Genomic DNA, 22083 nt, shown 5'->3' on the forward strand with positions numbered 1-22083 from the left:
GTCAGAAAAAAGTCCCCCAAACTCTTATATAGATTTATGTGCAATATATCCATAACACAGTGATGTTCTTCAATAGAAACCAGAAGACCATTCCTCAGCTCATTATGATCTATGGAGCCACACAGGAAAAAATCCCCAAACCAACCAAAAACCCCAAACTAAACCCAAACATTTTTCATCTTTCTGTGTTTACTTACTGCTCCTTCTGCCTCAGCTAGCTGACAGGCAAGAGAGGAAACCAGGCAAGAAAAAGAAGGCCTTTTTCTGGAGTCAAGAGCCCAACAGGACTGCATCATGAGATAGCTGCAGAAGCAAAGAGGTGGTATAGAAAACATGTCAGCTCTTGAACTCACTTTAAATGACTAAATGGAAATGCAGGACTTGGATGGAAGTCATGGGATACCAGTATGATTCCACAGAAAGAGGTCAGAATTAGTGTGTCATATCAGAGGAAAAGACAGAAAGATAAGGATAAAGGGTGAAATGAAGAACATGGCTTTACCAGAGTCCTTAGTAAAATCATCCTCATAGGATCTGGACCAAGCTTTCGCCCTGACTGGCACATACTGGCATGCTAACCTTGTTTTAGTTGTTGGTAGGAAGACAATTTTTTTTTTCCTGCCTGTCTCTGGGGCTGAATCTGCTCCTTGTGGATTATGTAGTCATAAGGACACTTTTCACAGCAAGTCTTTCTATGTAATTCGACATCACAAAAATATTTCTGAAATTTAAACACTACCTTAGAGATTTTGCAGTTTCATCAGGCAGCTCCTATCTGCTAAAGTCTTTTGCAAAGTTGCTAGGACAATAGGCTCCCTGACATTTATAAGCCTCACAGCAATCTTTCATGGGTCAATCTGTCAGAATCACCTGTATCTTTTATGCCACTACAGTCTTTACATAGAGAGGATAAGAACAGTACAGTGTCATAGCAAGGTACTGAGTCCCTAGATCATTCTATGGAATGCCTTCCAGAAGAGCTTGGACAGCCCAAAGTCCTTCCTTTTCTTCCAGTTTCAGGCCTTATAGCTCCCCATCACCTTCTCTTCTCTTGTCCCCAGGGATCCACCACCCAGGCAAGAGACACAGGCTGAAAATCACGTGCTAAGAGAACAGAAATAGCTTCCCCCAACTCTTCCTTAGCAGGGTTTTTATCTAAGAGGATCCCTAGCCTCCTGGAACTGAAACAAACACAGTAAAGCCCAATAAAATAAAATAAAATTAAAAATCTGTTGTTTGAGAACAAGAAGTTCCCTGGGGAAGGAAGACACAATTAAATAAACATAATAAATCAGTCTTTTCAAGCACACATAATCTTTAGTGTTGATCACTTCTTCTTTGGAACAAAACCTGCAGGATCAAGCAGCCTTTTTCAGAGTTAGAGGAAGACCTCACATTTTGCAGCTTATTTTGAGTAAGATATAGTGTGCAATAAATAAAAGGGCATTCAAACAGTGACCTAGTAAATATAAATTCCCATGCTGTGCATAACTCAGGAAATACACTTACACATCTTTTGTAGCATAATATGGTTGGTCCATTTTAAATCCACTTTGTATCAATTTGTAGAAATTTGTATCAACCTGAATACCAGGGTAGGGATTTACACCTGTGGAAAATATTGGAGAATATATGTTCATTTGGAAGCTGCCAAAACCAAACGCTGCTCTTTCGTCCAATTACAGAACATACCCAAAGAGAATATTTCCCACAGCAATATTCCATATGACCAGACGTCACTCTTCATTGTGTAGGTCCTCTCAAATAAGCTCTCAGGAGCCATCCATTTGACTGGTAAACGAGCCTGTACAGAGAGAGAGAAGGGAGGCCAGGTCATGCTGTGACACAGGCTTTCTAGATGACTCACTGTAGTTCTCACTGCTCGAGTATGATCAATTCAGGTTTGCTGTGTGAAAATCTGTGTCTCTATTAGTAGTCCCTTGAAATTCCCATTATAGAGAGAAATAGACACTTCTAAGGAGTCAATTAATTTAATCCATTTTAATTGACTATTTAAGGAAGAGGTGAGCTCAGTCCTGGAAGAGCCTTCTTCCACTGATTTCCAGAGGGAGTGGATCAGATGGAGTTATCCTCACTGTACTTATTCATATAGTCAAAGGATCTGGTGTACTCCCACAATATGCAACAGGAAACAATTCTCAGTGCTTCCATTAATGGACTTCAGTGTGCTTTAGAAAAAACATGGGTACTATCTCATTTACAGTACCAACTGGATTACTTTAATTATGAGCTAAGAATTTGCATTTGCCAAGGGCAGGAAAAAGTGAGATTTCTGAACTGCCCATACAGATATCTATAAAGCTATCAAGGAATTTAAAAATGAAAAACTTTCTCAGTTCCTTATGATTCTTACAATGGTACGAAAACCAGAGAGCACTCATGAACTTACACTGCCCCTGACGATGTAGTTGGAATCATTCATTACATCTCTGGCAAGGCCAAAGTCACATATTTTCACCACTTTTCCATGAGTCACTAGTATATTCCGGGCAGCGAGGTCTCTGTGAATGCACTTAGATGGAAAGGAAGGGTTAATGCTCTACAGAGGAAGACAATTCCCTGCTCTCTGAGTTGGTACCTCCTTCTACTTAAACAGTTTGGTGAATGGGCAAGCTGGACACTCCTTGGTTGCTTGTGGCAAGGAGACAGGGCAGAGCAGGCATAAGTGTGCAGTGCCAATGCTTCTTACTCAGAGTTGTGCCTAAAACCGCAATCCAGTCTTTACTGTTAAGCCAGGGAAGGAGGTATAGTTCAAGATTGCCACTGAGTAGCTCTGTTCTTCAACCTGCCTTTTATAGACCAACCTATTTTTACTACCTTTTCTTTCTAAACAATTTGTTACCCTTCACCATACCGATTTGGACTCAAGAAATTCCATTCCTTTGGCAACTTGATAAGAGAAGCAAAGAAGGTCTTCAAAAGTGAGCACATTAAGATCCTCTTCTCCATCCACCTCTGTGCTTACATTCTTACTCTTATCTGCAAAAAATCACCAAAAGTTTGAGTTTTCCATGGGCTTCCTCACTGTCTGATTAGTTCTGCTTACTGTTGTTGGATTTTCACATGCTTCTGTCAAGAGCAACATCACAAAGAACTTTCATCTTTTGCACCCTTTGCTCAGACACAAAATAAAGGAGAGTACTTTCATACTCAAATACTATGTATAGCATGACCAGAAACACAAGCCTCTGATCTTAAGTGTTGAATCCTTCTCCAGCAAAATTCCTGTCAGGACTGAAGAGAGACATATGATAGAAAGAGGCCTTTTGTGTCACAGATCTAGTCTAGTTAGATCAGTAATACAATAAATATAATAATAACAGAATTCCTAAAGACAAATTTAATTACTCTCTTACCTTCCTTAGAAAACACCACAATCCCATTTGCTCCAGGTGCCACATTTATGTTTTGATTTCTTTGCATGATTTCAAATTCATCCTCTCTGCAGAGAGTTGTATTCACACTGTACTTCAGGTGAGTCCCCATCCTGCAGCGGGTGACACATTTTCAAAGGTTACACACAGCATATCACATAATCTTCTACATATAAACTGTTTTGCAGTGAAAAACATGATCCGTTATTACTATTAAAAATCTGGGCACAGACAAAAATCTTCTCAAAACTGGAAAGAGAAATAAGAGATTGCTTGCCTTCTGCAGTCCAGTGTGAAGAACATTATAAGGAGAATCAAATCTGAAGTCCTCCCAAGGCATTGCTTATTAAACTATGTGAAGGCACATTCTCAAGAATTCAATAATTTCACCAGTTTACAGTGCAGATGAGAATGACGATTAAAAAGTGTCAGTAGTTTTTAAAAGTATTAAACTGTTGCTAAATGCTTTACCTGGAATTTTGGTCCAAATGGATGTTGTGGTAAAAGCTAAAGTTGTGCTGTTTAAAAATATCTGTCAGTGTCCAGTGAAACTTTTCTCTCTTGCTCCTTAAGTAGTTCAGAAGGTCACCATAGCAACAGTATTCAAATATCAAGTAGATTGGTCCTGAAATAGTTGGAAATGTAAACACCTGCTACTATTTATAGCACCCTCCCCATTAAAGCCCTAATGCTGCCTCATCTTCTCTCAGAATTAATCTGTATTTAAACATCCCAAGCATCTTTCCTTCTCAGGTAGACAAGCTGTACTGATGGACAGGTAATATTTACTGACTGCAATGTCCCTTTGGAAAGCCTGTGTAGCTGATTCTTCCCTGTAGTGCATCTCCCAAAATGAATTGAAAATTCCTACAGAAGCACAAAACTCCTTCCTTGTACCAGTGGAAATGGGGAGGACAGCATGGGCTACAAAAGTGCAACATACTGTCTAAACCTTGCATGGTTCAGGTAAAAGATGACCCCTGCTAATTACCCGGATGGTGTGAATTGACCTACCCCCTTTCATGTATCTGCACTACCTTCATGCTCTGGAAATACTATATTTTTTTCCATGAAGGCCAACTGAATCCCAAGTGTGCTTGATGAGAGGAGCTACAGGAAGGCTAGACCTTGCAAGGAGATGTGTCTGAATAGAGCACTGGTCAGGCCACTTCCTCAAGAAATGAAAAATACATCCAATTCCTGACCCAGGCAGGCTCAGAGAAAATCTATTATGAGCCAGCAGGAGCTCAGACTGGTGACACATCACATTGCAAAGCCTTACACTGGCATCACCACTTCTGGGTCAGACAGACCAACTACAAATTTGTGGACATTTCTGTCAGAAGGCCTCTGTCAAGCATGGTACAGCACACTGGAAAAAACCTGTAAAGTCAGGCAGAGGATGGATGGGAAAGTTTTGAGAACCATGGAAATGCTTCTGAAAATGGAACTTGGGTAAGGCTGGAAGTGTTCCTGCCCTACACTGCCAGACTAAGCAGGTCTTCCCTGCAGCTTTCCTGCCTACACCATCACATCTTGCCAAATGTTCCAGAAGACAGTGGCAGTGTTTAGTTTCACATTAGCTGAATCCACCACCAAAAACCTATTTCTCTTTCTGCTTATCCCTCACATCTTTGCATGACAGTATTGCTGCTGATGTAAACCAAGGAGACAAGAGTGAACTGTTCTCCTTGGTCTTTCTGACTTCATAAATATCTGTCAGATTTTTCAGTGACAGGTATTACAGTTCATGATATGGACCAACACTGGGTATAAAACCCTGCTCTTTCCCCAAGGTCATCTGTTCTTTAGCCTCCCTTCACCCACTCCTGTTCACTTCTGAACTGGACAGATGAGCAGTTCTTGGGGCAAGAATATCTGCGTTTGTTGTCTCAATAATAATGTGAGTCACACATTCATTAATTAGTGATAATCTCTTGCTAGTTTCATCTTTGCTTTTTTGTTTTAATCTTCAGTGCTTTTTTTACATTCCATCCTTTAAAAAGTTGCCCCTGTTTCCATTATTCACTTCTATCATCTTTCTTTGTGTATCCCTCCTGCCCCTGCTCTTTTTCAGTTTCTCTTCTTTCCTTTTACTCATTTTTTCCCTTTATTTCTACAACTTCACTGTTTGGTGAGCCACATGATTTAAAAAAAATTTTCTAATTTCTTAAGTAAATATATTAATGTAGATATTAAGTCCCTGACACCAAATAAGGATTTCATTTTCACCTAATAAACTGACCCACAACAGTGCCATCACACTGCAACAAGAAAACCTCTTCTATAGAAGGACTGCTGTATCACTCCATGCAAGTACAATTAGAAACGACCTTTTTCTGTAAACATTCATGGCCTTAGCTTTACTTTCAGTTAATCTTGATCTTATTTTGGTTCAGCATAGAACAGCAAAATTTATTGGGCAAAGATGGGATTCAGTGGTGAAGAGAGAAAGAGGATTAGGTGATTTATTATGACGTGGATGTCTTTAATACTGCTTTCAACAATCAGCTTTTGATACTTCTTTTCTCTTCAGGAGCTCTCATTAGTCTGGAGGTTTTAATTGGTACTTCTCCACAATGCAAGTTACCTGATACAGTACAAGCTCCTAGTAGGTTCACAATATTTTCATGGCTTCCAATGTGAGTCATCATTTTCAGCTCAGACATTAGAGCATCTTTTTCTGAAGCATCAGGTTTTTCTGTAAAAGTAGTAACACAGATTTGGAAATCTCCATCAAATAAAAAATTAAATGCTTGTGATGCTTTGTCACATGCAAATCTTCATTTCAAATTCATTGGACTGACAGTACATTTGGGAACATCCTAAAAAAATTTTCTACAGTATGAAAAGATTTAGACAAAGGGGGAAACTAAATCTGTGTGTGAGTTTGGATTATCTGAAGACTTGGGAAAGCAATCATAAAACGTCAATATCTGTTATTCTTGAGCTGTCAAGGAATGACAGCAATATATTAAAGTGTTCCCAAGCACAGAAAAAATGGCAGTCAACTGTGTGGCAGAGAAATGCTAAGAGAAAAAAATGTCTTGGTAGCTATATGGCGTGCAACCAGTTGCAATCCACCTGCTAAGAAGGCCACCTTGTGTTTCAGTAATAGCTTTAGTCCAGTTTTTCAGCAAGCATTTGCTCCTCATGATCTCAGTGAATTGGGTATGTGAACCAAAATGATCAAGTTGAACTTCCATAAAGGCAACCACAAAGGAATGGACCAAGAAAGCATAAAACTGATGCGTATATGCAAATAGGGGATGAAGAGCTGGATGGCAGTGCTGGCAGGAAAGGGCTGTGTGGGCACACAGGTGGGCAGGGTGCTGGTGTTCAAGTGAATCTTATCCCATTATGCATCAAGAGGTGGGTGAAGTGGATATTGGTCTCTTCTCCCTAGTAACAAGTCAGAGGATGAGGGGAAATGACCCCAGTTTGCACCAGAGGAGGATTAGATTGGATATTCAGAAAAATTTCTTCACTGAAAGGCTTGTCAAGCACTGAAACAGGCTGGACACTGCTTTTAAGAGGAGTCAAGACAGCTTGGAGAAAGGCAAGAGCATAGCAGCAAGGAGTATTCAAGGTTTAAGAGGCCTGACTCATAAGGAGGGATGGAAAGAAACTGCTTTGTATCATCAAAAAGAAAAGACTGCAGAAAACTGTGCTGGAAGTTTTGGAAACAAGCTAGGTCACACACAGCAGGTGAAGAGTGTGCCACAGCTAGACGGCGCTACAAGAAAAAGGGACTTTACACCAAAATTCAGAGTCACCAATGTGACCAGCAGGCTCATCTGCACTAGGAATTTGCATTCCTCCTCTTTAGAGTAGAGCAGCTGCATACTTTCCAACACAATGCAGACCTTCTCTGATGTCTAGGACAAAATGCAACGTGCTGCAGGATTAAGGCACTTCAACAACACCTTTCCAAACTGAAACATGATTTTGAAAGTAGTTTTAAAGGATTTTGAAGCCAAGCATTTGTGAGGTGTAACTGTCAAAAGTTTGTATATAAGGGGATTTCCAACACAGCTTCTGCTTTGGAGCCACTAGAACACATCACTATTTGCGAATGGCACCAGAGTTTATCATACCTTTTAGCATTTTGACTGCGACCTGGACTGAATCTCCTGCATTGCTAATTCCATAAGCTGTTGCATTCACCACTTTCCCAAAAGCCCCAGAACCAAGGACCTGTCCTACAAGACACAAAATGCCAATATTATTTCCTGTTGGTAGAGCACAGGCTACTATTCCAGTATTGGGGTTTTCCTTATGGACTGCTCACCAAATTCCAGATTTTCCCTGGGAAATTCCCATTTTAGATCATATTCGAATTCTCTGAAGTCGATGTAGATGTACTCGTTATCCGATGGCCCTATCATCTGTATCATTTGCAACTGGCTTTCATATCTAAAATGCTTTGGAAGAAAAAAATTAACAGTGGAATAAGTCTTAGAGAAAAACAGCCAGGTAGAAACAAAAGAAGGGATAAGTATTTATGTTTGCTTTTACCTTTTTGTATTTAAGAGAAATGACTACAAACACAAAAGCGATCAATAGGAGAAAAAATCCAACAAAGACATAGAATGCAGCATTGTCCAGGGGAGAAGAAACAGCTCCTGCAACTTTAAGAGACACATATTACTCCTCACTGAATCAGAGTTTGTGTGTACAGCTGAAAATGCAAGGAGAAGCCATGGCGGCTTGATCAGTTCTGGCAGTTTGCAGCCATCTCACACCTGAGCCTCCTTTGCACAGGGAATGAGATGAAGCCATATGCAAAGCAACATGGGCAGCGCTGGATAATTCTGACAGCTGTTTTCATTCAAAAGAAAAGCCACACCCATTAATAAATCTAAGTGTGCAGAGGTGGTGGTGTGATCCATGGATTGGACTTTGTGAGCATGAACAGGAATAATCAATTCGTCTTCTCATCACATTTTTCTCCTCTTTCCCCGTGCCTTCCCCCATCAATGTACATCATGTACTGCAGTACCAGTTATCAACAGGTGGACTGTACACAACCTGCTCAGAGCATTGCTCTGCTGCTCAGCCGGGAACTCTCTTAAACAAGCCAAGATATTACTATAAGGTGCTGGTGGGTAGGTGAGTATCACATGAGACATACCCTCATATTCTGGTCATTTCTAAGACCATAAGTATTAAGATTACTTTCTACTGTAATTTCAGCACTGGCAACAAGACTCAGACAGTGGTCACAGCTTCTGCCAGCTGTAGTCAAAAGTACCAAATAGCTTGTTCATCCATGACAAAGGAAATCCCTGCACTACAAATAACTGTTTCAAAACACTGCCTAAAAGCACAGCACATTTCCTGTAACTGAAATATTTTTCTCTATGGAATACACATCGTGTTACAAGTATAAAGTGAAAATGATCATGTTGACATTCTGGTTCAACAAGGAAATAACATCTCATGACCTTGACAGGAGACACTGGACAGCAGTTTCCAAGCCAGGGCTTAACCTTCTGCCACCTGCCTACAGCAGTTAAAGAAGGTCTCTTCTCCAGTATTCCTGCTTCCCAGACAGGGACTGACCCTTAAGTGGGTCTGCTGGCTCAGTTACAATCTTGCTTAGGTGTTCAATGACCTCCATGGGAAGAGGAGAGCTCCCATGGGCATTTCTGGCAGCACTACAGTGACCTCCAGGAAAGGAACAAGAGCTAGCATCTGCCACCAGTTACTAAAGTGACTTTAGCTCTTCCCAGAGCTGATGCTTCCAGATTTCTTGTGGGGATTACTAAGATCATCCCCCAACATTGCCATGGCTCCATCATGTATTTCCTATATGTGTGAAGTTTCTGCTTATTTTAATGAGGGAGGACCCTGTTTTGGGACTAGAGAAAATTGTGTCTCCCCTTCACCCACCATTTCCAATACTGTATACACAGAGACCTTGTGTTTTACCTACAATGACATTGCATGGTCACCCATTTAGCCAGATGTAAAATAACTTATGTTGTACCATACCAGCTTTAATTGAGAAATGCTGTGCTAAAACACTGGCTTATGGTACCTGATAGGTTAATGAAACTCTTTTCACAGGCTGAACCAGCAGAATTGTTTGCACAGCACTCCACTGAGAAGGTTGTTGCTGTCTCCTTTACATCTAAAGTACTGCTTGAAATCCATGACCCCAGGGATCTCCTCTCTGGCAAGAAGTTGTGAATCCCCTCTGTGATTTCTTCTGTACAGCTGAAAAAAGGAAACAGACCAGTTTTGATTTTTGGCTCATGGTGGCATTTTCCATGGGAGAAGGTGGGACGTTTCAAAACATATATAGTGTCTGTGTTGGATGAGAAGAGGGGAGAGGGCTTGGTTTATATTTGTGTTACAGTGTTAGAGTGAGGCTTCAGAGTAGCCTCATTTTTAGTGATGGACATGACAGGGTCAGCAGGGAGTGAACTGGGCTTCCCACCTCCTACACTGGGCTCACTCCCACCCTCCACCACTGCCATGGCAGGGTACTTGTACCCCCTGACCTCTGGACCAATTTCACAGCTGACCCAACCTCCCTGTGCTGCATCTATTCCCACTGGTTTCATATTTGCCTCAAACACTCAAATCACTGAGCAACTCCTAATGAGCTGCTGCTAAAACTATAAATGCAAAATGAACCCACAGTAAAAGTTCTAACTCCTTTCCCTCAAGGTATGTAATTTCAACCATGAAGTTTCTCTCACTCAAGATGGAGAGCATCCACCCTGAATTAATGACTTATTTAAGACCTGATAGGTAGAAAGAGGGAACATTATACTCAAGGGAAAGGAAGCCCACACAGAGATAATTTTTACTTTTAGCTTTTCTATCATTCATCAACTTACTGCCTAATTTACTGTTCACATAAATCAATGAGGAGATAAGTAAATAAATAAAATTTATTCAGCTCTACACATGGCACTAGCTTCTATGTGTGGAAGTTCCCAAGAAAATAAGTGTCATAGCATTTTCTATCCAGAAAGATGATTTAAGGAGTATTTTAAACTGACTAGCTAGATGTTTTCTTTTCTCTTCCATTTCTGCACAGATTGATGTTAGGAAGCCTCTTCAGAGGTATGGATAAGAAAATTGTCTAGATATATTTTTTTCTGTCTAGCTAAAATACTTAGAGCTTTACCCACAATCTTACAAAGGATAATTTGATCTAGTACTCTTGCACCATGGGATTATTAGGTTTTGGCATATCTAAAATAAAAACTGCAGAGTTCATAAAACGGCTCAAAGCTGTTCCAGCATCTCTTGAAATTTTAGGGTCTGACTCATTGCCCTAAATAAATAGAGGAAATGGAAACACTCCCACTAACTTTACTGGAAATATTCTCACTAATTTTACTGGAAAAACTCTCACTGCATTTACTGGCTTTGGTAACAGGTTACTGTAACAGCTGTTTTAACCAAAGCTTAGCCAATTAACCAAGCATATATGAACCAATGCCTGAACCCCATGACTTTGACAGGCCAAGAGGAAAACTTAGATTGGACTTTGTAACTATCTAACTGTTGATATAAACCCAGTGGGGTTTATTTTGGTGTAAAGAGCCTGAGATACAAATCTTTGTATACTTCATTTGATGGCAATAAAAAAATGGAAAACTTTCCCTAATTTTTGTGATCTGGTTTCCCTAGAGTGGGCTACCAAAAGTCAGGGGTGCATCTTACACTTACTTTGTTACAGCTCAGTCTTCATTTAACCAAGGATAGCTCAGATAGTCTTTTCAATGAATAAAAGAAGAGATAAAATTATTTACTTGGATGAGTTCAGTTCAAGACAGTTCCTCCAAACCCAGGATGAGGCAGGGTAACTTTCAGCGACACAGGAGATCTGCTTGAACAACAACTGCATCGTTACTTCAGGCTTTCCTGCAACAAGATAACACAAGACTTAAGGACATGGTTTAATGGTGGACTTGGCAGTGATGGGTTAATGGTTGGACTCTATGATCTTAAAGGTCTTTTCCTACCTAATCAATTCTATGGTTCTGTTCGAAAATTTCTGTCAGCACTTCAAGCAACAAAACCCTGTATACTTCTGCGGTAATGCTACATCTGCTGAAACCAAGGTCTGCTTCTGTGTTTTCAAAACAACCCACCCCATGTCACTGTGAGAGATGGGTACAGCCTGCGGTCCTCCTCCTTCCTCAGTTCTGTGGATGGCAGTGTGGGCAAGGCAAGGGGAGCAGGCACTTCTCTGTATGGGCACAGCCAGACCAAAACAATAGCAGAGTCAAAATTAGAAATCTTGACTTCTGCTTTTCTGACTTGGAGCAAGCAGTTGGCCCTAGGAATGCCCTGACACTCCAGTTCTGGGTCTCCAGTTCATACATACTGTGTGCAGGAGACCCCTGTATAGATAATATATAACAAATAATGGTCCCTGACCCGGAGCAAGGGTAGGATGCTGCAGTCATGTGGCAGAACTGAGATAACTGTGAGCATTGGTCAAGACTGTGCATATATGTGAATTGTGGGCAGGGGCATACGAGGCACTGCAGCCCAAACATATGTGTTACACACCAAAGGGTCTCCACACTAACGACGCTAACTTGCAAATGCCATTAGGAAAAAAATTACATCAATAAGCCATAGAAAGCTAACTCTTAATGGCGATAAGGGTTTCCTCACACTGTATATCTCATGTGGTTTCTACAGCAGTCACATATGTCCCATCTCTGTAGAGTTAGAACACAGTCACTGTATTTTACTGAGTTCCTAGGCTTTGTGGTTTTCTTAAGAAGTAGTAATTTTCTGAGAAAATGTATATCACTAATTTCTCATATTCCTTTGATGGTAGATGAAAGGGAAGAAAAAACTTAATAACTTTCTCCTCCTTCTCTGTTCTCTATCCCTGACCAACACGAGAAATACAACCCACAAGCATCCAGTACCTTTCTCTGACCCAGTGCCTGGATTTCAGTAGTGTGGTGCAATGTGAAAGGAATCACGTTTTTGCCTTGTGATTGTCCATTTTTAACAATCGGGAATAACAAGGGATAAACAACATGATAGCTCCATTTATATGAGTGACAAAATACCAGACTTCACCAAATCTTCAGGGGGATCTTTTTCTCACTTACTTCTCACGTACAGAGTGAATTTTTTTGTCACAACCATATCATCATTTTCAGCATAAAATATGTATATCCCAGACTGATACTGATGGTTGCAGAACTTTGATGAAATACTGTGGAGCAAAGAAAAAAAAAAAGGAAAAGGACAAAAGACCAACTTGAAAAAGATTTAAAATGTACTCAAGACTCATATACATGTTTGAAACAATTCAACGTCTTCTAATGAGGATCCCGGAGGAAATTATTTTCACTTAGAAAATATAAACCCCAGAACCTAACTGAGTGAGAGGATATTTTTTTCCTTCAGTATTGATTTCATTCTGCATTTTTCCTCACAGTTCCTGGGGTGCATGTAGGCTGTCAACCTGTGATTTTGTTACCAATCCATTGGAAGACAAGGCTTGTAACACATCCTGGCACAGATGCTAAGACCAGCAAAGGATCAAACTCTTCACTCCCCCAAAGAACTTTGATGGAGGTTTCTAGCTGATATGATAAACAGCACAAGGAAACAATAGTGACAGAGAGGATCATACAAGATAAATGTTTTCAAATGGAAAGATCTGACGGAAACTCAGTAATGAGGTCATCATCAGAAGTCCATTGTCAATGAGACAAAGCACCAACCATCAAAATATTTCTGCATGAGGAAGACCAGCCTTTTACTAATCCCTATGGCCTTTGGCCCAGTGAATGGCAGCAAACCAAGACCCAAACCATGCAGGAGACAGCTTGCGGCAATGAAAATGGTGAAGGAGTGTTCTACTGAGCAGAAGCTGAGAACTGAGAACTGCAGAGATCCATGCATGGGTGTCCTGTTGAGCCACTGGTTTATGGGACATGTGCTGAGGAAAGGAGAAGGGAATATACCATTTTACAGAGATGGTATCCTATTTCTGTGCTTTTGACTATGCTATTGTTGTCAAGACAATTATCAGATTTGAATGGCAGATAATGCAGTTCATCAACATTAGAAGAGCAATCTGAGAAAACTCTCTTAGATTTAGTTGGTGACATTTTGGGGATAGATGCTTTGGCTGACGGCTCGAGGGTGACCAGATAGGAGGTCCCCAACCCTGTCTTAGTGGTAAAGTCAAGCAGGCACATCAGGGAGTTTGAAGAAAAGAGGGGAACAAAAAAAAGACAGCCCATACAGCAATCTAGGGAACTAAATCAGGGCATTTCTCATTAATCAAGATACATACCAAGTATCAACTTGAAATTCTAAACTAGGAAAATTCACATAGAAGCCATTGGCAAGATTGCCTTCTGACTAAGGCAACACCCCCATGTAATTAATGACTTTTGAATGTCTTCATCTGAAATGGCCTGAAAGACGTCCCCAAACTCAGGGAAGTTTTAAAATAAGAGCCCTTTTAAGCTGCCTCAAAATGGACACTAAAGACAGGAAAAAAACAACAACAAAAACATATCAAAAATAATCCGTTGCTTTTGAAATCCTAGGTCTGAAGTATTAAATCCTAATGAAATAGTAAGAAAATAATTTTAAAAGAGTATCTTTGATACCTGAAAATATAAGGGGATGTAAGCTAAATATAAATTTAGCAGAGGTCGTTCTGTGTATGAAAACCTTTTGCTCTTAGGAGGGAAGTGAAAATCAACAGTGTGCTGAAACAGAGAGACAACAAAAGCAAATACAAAATGGAAATTCTGAAGGAATATCTGAAAACACATAAGGGTAGAGACAGGAGAGATGAATCTCTGGGGTTTGAAATTAAAAGCTAAAGAAAGAGACAGAGTTAATTAATTGAATTCAATATGATCTACAAACAGGAGGAACAATTTGATAAGAAAATGGAAGAAATAAAAAAGAAAAACAGGAAATGAAAAAGGATATGAAAGGAACAAAGTAGAAGTGTTGGGAGACAGGATTACACAGAAATCAACTAACATACACAAAGTGAGACTCACAATATGTTTAAATATGTGATGACCTTTTTTTGTTTTGAGAAACTTTCTGCTTTAAAATCACATTGAAATCTGCAGTGCTACAGCTTGCAGGCAGAATCTCCTGACTTCCCTACCCCTTGCTTCTTCTGGGAACTTCAAACCGAATGAAATACCTACCCCTACTCTCTTTCCTTGGATGAGATGTGTTTATCCAATGTCAGTATTCAACCATAACGGGATAGTTGCGGAGGATGTTTGTACAGAAGAACATACTTGTCAGACAAAATAATCACCAAATTCAAGTATTTTCCCCTCAATTATATCTTTCCATGAAATAGATAGGATGGTAAATAAACACAAAGTATAACTACCTAAAATACAAAAAATAAAAAAGCATCCAATAGCACAGTCAGATGGATGGCCAAGTTACCTGTTTGAAGCAACTGCCAGGCCACGTCCCAGCAATGTTTGGTGGCTGTGGCCACGGCTATGGTTGAGCCAGCCTAGGATGCATAGCTCCAGGGACACAGGCTGGACTTTCCCTCATCCGGCAGGTGGTGATCAGCCCTCAGCAACTGCTGCTGCTGTGCTGCAAAGGCTATCTGAAGTGACTCACAAATCCCAGGCCACCAGCAGTTACACCTTACTGATTAATGAGGGCTGCCTAAACTATTTCAAGAGTTCTCAATATTACTATTGTTGGCACTGTCCTAGCATCTTCTTCTTATCTGGACTGAATTTACACCAGCTGTCAATCATCCAAGCAAAACTGACTCCCGCATGTACAAAAGGTGAGGAGAGGTTCATATCAGCTGCAATGCAAATCAGTTTAGTGTTATCTGCTGGAGGGAGGTACCTATTGGACAAGGATGAGCAAATGCTCATGGCTGTCCCCTGAGACTTCATTTCTAAAATCAGACTTGACACAAAGCACAGATCTGCTGAGCCCATGTCAAGCACTGCAGATTACTCACTAACACCCACCCAATGCTATCAAAGTTTGCTGACAGCCCTCACTTTATCAGCAGGGACAGAGTTCCTGTGGCCATTGCCAGCAGATGACAATTTGCTAATCTGAAATGAGCTGTCTCTGAACCTCACTGAGGTCTGACTCCAATATGCCATCTGATGCAGATGAAAAGGTCAGTCCGTTACAAAGATGACAGGACAAACTAGTGGATAAAATTGAACATACCAAAATACTATGGAAAGAAATAATGAAAAGTGTAATCAAGGCTATGACACAGCTTTATGCAGATGATATGAGAGGTTTTAAGAATATGAGAATAAATCAGTGCAACTGCTTTAGCTCCTGTCTGGGCCTTGCTCAGTTTTAAAGTTAAAGCTTTAAGTAAAGCAACTTGGCTTTACTTTCATTGAGGTGAGTAAGAGCTGTTACCTTCAAAGCCATGGGACTACTCTGAAAGAAACTCTGAAGGAAATTAGATAATGTTATCAAGAAATTAGAAAGCCTAGGGAATGGAGAAAACATAAGCCTTAAACGGGACTCATGCCAGAAGCTCATTGTAGGAAATAACAGAAAAGGTAGATAACTAACAGGTTTATTCAAAACATGTTTTGCTGCAGTAGCAGAAGAATACATGACCTGGGTAATGAGCAGAACGGTATGTTTCTGTGGCACAGGCACAGACGAACATATCTAACAGCAGCCTGGGAAACTACAAGGCCCTGGACTTGATCTGAGCTGTTTAAAAGACACTGGGAACATCATCAAGAACAGGATGACAAAAGGGAAACATGCAGAACCCATGATCCAGTATGAAAACAGCAACAGATCCGAAACAGAGAAATTATGATAGAGAGAATGGCAATGGCAAAATGCATACAAACTAAAGGGTTGCTAGATGTATAACTTACCAAAGGGTTTATTATAAACAGAGACTAAAGTGATTCTACAGGTTATCCATGCAAACTGTTGTTGAAACCCAAAATTACATGTCTGAGTGCCTTTTTTTTGACAGTTTCATCATGTAGCCTATTCATGTTTAAAAAACACAACAAGAGTACAAAACATGGACAGTAAACAGTCCAGATGAGATATAAAGGGGAACCATTATTATATTAAATTATTATAAAATATTCAAGTACCTGTGTCCATCCACACTGTAACTTTGTTTACATGGAAATGTTCTTTTGGAAAACAGCCACATGCATCTAACTGGTGGATATGCTGTAAAGTTAACTTCAAAGCAAAACTCTTCCTCACCAATTTCAAAATCTTCTTTAGAGTCAGTTATATTTATAAATCCCTTTTCTGGAGGGGAAAAAAAAGATATATTAGAAAGGCTGGACTACTTAATGTAGAAATTTTGAAATCTGTATGGTTTTTAATTTTGGTTATCACACGCAAAAAAAAAGCACCATCTTACATCACAAAAGGCATCCTGTTAATCAAAATAAGAATGCTTCAAAATAGTATTGAAATGTTGTGACTGTGGTCAGTTGCAGACAAATGATTTGAGCCCAATGAAGCTGTGTATTTGGTCAGACCAGAGCCCTTCCAAAATAGTCTGACATTTCTCCTCTATCTGCCTTACAGAGCCACAGACCCAACAATGTCATTATTTATTTGGTTTGGTTTAGGTCTGTATTCCAGGTGTTAACAGCTGCATCTCCTGGCTTTCCTCCAACAGGGAACAAAACCAGATGGTACCACCAGCATAATCAGATGTTGATAGTAGTTCTCTCTCCTTCCCTGAAATAAGCTGAAGATTTTGCAAGTGAGTCTTTTAGCTGCTCCTGTATTTCTCCATCTAAATTAGATGTATTTCATGCAAGATCACAGCAACATGGAAAAGTGTTTTGAAGATATATGTGAACCATGAGCTGCTGGTACTTGCCCTGCTTGGGTCATATTAGTTTCACCTAATGGAGATGTCTGAAGTTCTGTGATCCACCTAAGCTACTTATTTGGACCTTTGATAAACTCAGTGAAACAAAACAGTCATATCCAGATGTATCCCATCCTAAAGTAGAAGATAACAAAGATGTACTGAACATTTTTTCTGGAAATATCTGTTTCCTAACACTGAATGTTGAAGGAGTCAAAATCATTGCTGGGGCTAGATGTCTCATGACTTGAAATGAATCCTACCCAAAGAGACTGAACAGCAGACATGCAGGAGGAGGCTGTCCTAAAGACATCAGTGAGTCTAGGGTCAGCTCTGTAAAAAACACAGAACTATACACATTTGAAGAGATGTCTAGTCCAGCTCCTGCTCAGAGCAGATCCAACTAGAATAGGTTGCTCAGAGCCGTGTTCAGTTGAGCTTGGGGATCTCCAAGGAAGTAGACTCTGTAACCTCTGGGAAACTTGTGGCAGTGTTTAATCAGTCACAAGGTGAAAAATTGCACCATAAAATATTGCCAGACTGGGCTTTTCCTTCTGAGCATTTTTTTTCTGATTGTAACCCTATATTCTGTTTGGTAAGATTTATCTCTGTCTTAACTTACTGGTTTGAAAAATACTATCTGGAAACTCCCATATAAACCACAAAAAATGTCAGTGTATTAAAACATGAAGCCATTCCTTTTGTGACTGCTCTATTTTTTTTATATTAAACATTTATTGGTTTTATAAATTGGTCCTTCATCTTTTCAGTGATCTTTTGGTCCTCATCCTTCTAGGCAGAATATAATCTCTGAGTGTACTGTTAACAAGACAGCCAGCCAAGAGTAAAGGCTTTCTTCAGAGTGCATACAAGGACCTTGGAAGAGTGTATGCCATTTCTCTGGAAAACAACTCAGAGAAAAAAATAGTTTCTTATTTGAAGGAGAAAGAAAATAGCACATTATTGCTTGGTTTATAATTTTTGGCAGGTTTAAGTGAATTTCTGACTTTTTACATTTAGTAATGACAGAGGTGAAATGAAACTCTTGAGACTGGACAAGACTCTGCATTTAACATATTTGTTTATTTGTTACTTCAAACATAACATGCTGCAAAATAGCTGGCATATTCTTGAAGGAAGATTGCAGAGTGCTAAAAATTCTGAATTTTGAATAACGCTGGTGGAAACTGAGTGTAAGACCTGCAGAAACAAAGAGCCTTGCAGCTGCAGCTGGTGTGATCTCAGTTGTGCTTTAAAGTGGGGTAACCACCCTGCCTGACCTGACCAGCAACACAAAATGGGATAAGTTGGTGAAGTATCAATTATCAAAGAGCAAATCAGAGCTGTCTGGCTGCAAGGCATTATTAGAGATTAGAAGACCACCCATCTATGAAGCTATGCTAGAACCTGATAAAGAAGAGGATCTTGTCCTACCTCTACAGTACCCCCTCACCCCTATGCTCCTGTTTGCTAAGATGTGTGATAAAAAAATGTCCAGGTATCATGCTCAGTTACTGTAAATGACATGACAACTTTCTTCTCAGTGGTAGGCAGAAGCTGAAAAGAGGATATTGCACTGGGAAAGTAATTTCTGAAGAGACTGGGGTAAGTATTCTTACTTCCTCCTATTCCTAGCCTAGGTATTGTAAACTCTGAGAGCAACTATAAGGTCAAACACATGGTGAGTACTTCAGAGAGTCTAGTCAGAGCTCTACAGGCTCCAACTTCAGGCACACCAGTCATTAAAATACTCCCAATGCCTACTCCAGCAGCATGGTGCTACTTACAGCTTTCCTTTTCATGCCTTATTTTCAGACTTGTGCCTATTTGCTTATTATTTCCATCTGAGAAACAAGGTTTGCAGTTGAGGTTATTCTCAACTAACCTCAACATCTCTGGCTTTTAAATCAACATATTGCTTAAGTATAATGAGGTTTACTTTTTAAAATTTTCAGGCCTTATGTAGCTTGGCATTAGGAATGATTCCTTTAGTGTCTGGAAAACAGGAGACACACAGAACAACTAATAACACCAGAGTAGTTGTCTGTCTAACTTCAGGTTTTCCTTCAGATCCATCACAGCTGCAGCAGCACTTCTACATGGCAGTTCTCTGCCAGCACTCTTCTCTTCATCTCTCTGGACTTAAATTCTCCATTAACATGAAAGTTGTTCTTTTCTGCTACCAGTTCTACATGTTTTGGAGATAAAATTCTTCCCCAGATTTACTTTCCCATAAAAAAATGGACAAACTCCAGTGATCACTTATCAGTCACTCCCTTGTCATAAGGGGAACTGGTAATTTCTCATTTGTTCTGGGTTTGAGTGGGAAAGCCCACCATCAGAACCTTCCAACTGTTCAATTCCTTCCTGACAGACCCAGGTCAGGCCTGGTACAGATTTTGTATCTACATTTTTCTGTATAAGAGCGATGAGGTCTTATACAGAGCTCTTACACAGATCTCATTGCTCTTATACAGAAGGGACCATACAAAACATCAGAGCAGAGGTCACCTTACCTCCCCACACCCAAAGTTCAGCAAAGGTGGGATGGAAGTGGCATATGTGAGTACAGGAGATGCAGTGGTGAGGAGGAGACAGAGTCCATGGCAACAGATTTTAAAAACCCATGCTGGAGGCACAGCAGGACATTTCTATCTCACACTGGTTGAAACCAGTCACTGGTCATGCCAGACTGGCCAAACTAACACACAGACCATTAACAGCTGAGCACACAGAGCAGATCTCATGCTTTTTATGTTCTTGGCCAGCTCCAGCAGTGCTTCACGTCTAGCTGTTTGTGTCTGCTCAGCAGTTGCCCTTGGTGACACAGAGAAGGGCTGCACAGCTATACTACTCCCCTCTGTCCAGAAAGCCCAAGACACAGTCCCGTGAGGACCCTATAGCTTTGTGTCCCCACAAAAAAACAATTTTGGCTTTGTGGCACACTGGCTGACTGTCACCTACAGTAACATGAGATGAATCCCACTCTGTGTTTCTAGTGATCCCACTGAAGCAATCATATAGACTAGATCTCAAACATTCATTTCACTTTTAAAAGCACTGTCTTTTAATGGGAGTTATTTGAAAAGCAATATAAAGAAAAGGCTGATTGTATTCAGGCACCAGAATGACTCAGTTCGGATTAATCTCTTGGCTCTCCCAGACTGCCAGTAAATGCAAACAGACTTTTTTCCTTAGCAAGAACTATAAACGTATGCTGCATACCTGCAAGCAAAGAACTGCCACATGGAAAACGAAGCTAAACAACAAACTGAGGGACAAAATTAATACCAGGGATTGGAATTACCTAAAACTGTAACCAAAACAGTTTGATTTGGATGAGCGGTAGACGAACAGGTATAACGTCCACTATCACTTCTTCGTGCTGCTGTGGCAAACACATACTGGGTCCGAATTGCTGAGTGATCTGGTTCATATTCTAATCCTCCAAACTGGTGATCCTAGTTTTCAAGAGATAGTCACATGTAATCATAGAATCATAGAATCAACAGGGTTGGAAGAGACCTCAAAGATCACTGAGTCCAACCCGACCGCGGTTATTAGACCATAATGCCCTTCACCAGCCTCATACCAACTAGCAGTTGACAGTGCAGACTACTACCCATTTTCAAATATGTTTCATCTTCTTACCTGATCAACTTCTCTGTTCTCAAAAGATAACTTTATTCTGAATTTATAATTATGGTGAACAGCTCTGCATCTGATCAGCAATGGTTCCCCAGCCTTAAGTAGTAGTTCAGGTAAAGGTGCTGCTTGTCTTTCATTTAAATCTACAAAATCAAAACATAGCCACTGAAATGACTGTCACTTTGCCTAGAAAAATGCTGAGTTAGATAAACATTTTTTCTGCTAATGCTGTATAGACATTAATTTTTACATTGTAATGATAATTACAACAATAATTAAATTAGTAACTATGATGGATTTAGATTCTCAAACCAAATTTTGTCATAGTTTACAAGGTATCCATAGGGCACAGCTCAGCACAGAGCCTAGCTCAGGTCAGGTTTATTTAAAAAAACAGGCAAACAAACCTGGATGTATATATTAATTAATAATTATTCATAATTGTATACATTTGAGAACATTTGAAGAGAATTTCCATGCAACACTGTCCTAAAAGCATGAATAAAAAGTCAATACATGTATAGCAAATGCAGAAAGGCAAGACGGTTTTTATAGAGACCACAAAGAGCTATTGGAATTAGGTTTTAAACATGTGACAGAGCAAACATATTCACTGTTAGATTTGTTCCAGTGATTACAGCCAAGTAAACCTTAGAGGGAAGTTACCTATTGTAAAGAGGCTGGTGCATTCTCTGCCCAGGACATTAACTGCACAGCACCATATGTAAGCTTGAAATAACTTGTGTTGCACCTTCTGTATGCCATCTATTTCCCCAGTTTCTTCATGAATTTTATCAGGGCAACTGCAATTACAAGCACAATTATTCATTGACTCATTTGGTTAATTTCAAGCAAATAAATCTGATAAATCTCCAAGCCATGAGAATATGCAAACAATAGTGGGAAAACTGGATCTTACATAGTTGAATAAAAAGGAACTAGGAATGGTGCAGATAAGAAAATAAAAATGTCACAGCCCAGGCAGAAATCTGGGCTGAAATGACCTGAATATGCTCAGACTGGCTCATTGACAGGTAATGATGTGATTAAAATCAGACAAGAGTGAAATTATAGAGGTTGAGGTTTCACACCACATCTCTGAATTCCTGGTGGTGGGAGCTACTGCAAATCCAGTGACCCAGATGCCAAACAACCATGCTGCAGAGAAAGACATTATTCCTG

The 22083-nt window shown here is 40.0% G+C and overlaps 1 protein-coding gene across 1 annotated transcript in view; it reads right to left on the minus strand.

The window, feature by feature from the left end:
* Positions 1-22083, minus strand: part of FLT3 (fms-related tyrosine kinase 3) — a gene marked incomplete at its 5' end in the record, with an annotated part of 30275 nt that overhangs the window by 921 nt on the left and 7271 nt on the right. Inside the window, 18 exons of the mRNA XM_009078873.1 lie at positions 198-303; positions 1510-1609; positions 1693-1804; positions 2411-2533; positions 2876-3000; positions 3378-3508; positions 3867-4020; positions 5986-6096; positions 7493-7597; positions 7687-7819; positions 7914-8026; positions 9439-9617; positions 11171-11282; positions 12497-12603; positions 16511-16676; positions 20561-20714; positions 20905-21044; positions 21568-21704. Coding sequence (XP_009077121.1) covers positions 198-303; positions 1510-1609; positions 1693-1804; positions 2411-2533; positions 2876-3000; positions 3378-3508; positions 3867-4020; positions 5986-6096; positions 7493-7597; positions 7687-7819; positions 7914-8026; positions 9439-9617; positions 11171-11282; positions 12497-12603; positions 16511-16676; positions 20561-20714; positions 20905-21044; positions 21568-21704 — 2308 coding nt within the window. The remainder of the gene's footprint in view (positions 1-197; positions 304-1509; positions 1610-1692; positions 1805-2410; positions 2534-2875; positions 3001-3377; positions 3509-3866; positions 4021-5985; positions 6097-7492; positions 7598-7686; positions 7820-7913; positions 8027-9438; positions 9618-11170; positions 11283-12496; positions 12604-16510; positions 16677-20560; positions 20715-20904; positions 21045-21567; positions 21705-22083) is intronic.

The sequence above is a fragment of the Acanthisitta chloris genome, unplaced genomic scaffold (genome assembly GCF_000695815.1).
Source record: "Acanthisitta chloris isolate BGI_N310 unplaced genomic scaffold, ASM69581v1 scaffold14057, whole genome shotgun sequence".
Taxonomy (NCBI): Eukaryota; Metazoa; Chordata; class Aves; order Passeriformes; family Acanthisittidae; genus Acanthisitta; species Acanthisitta chloris.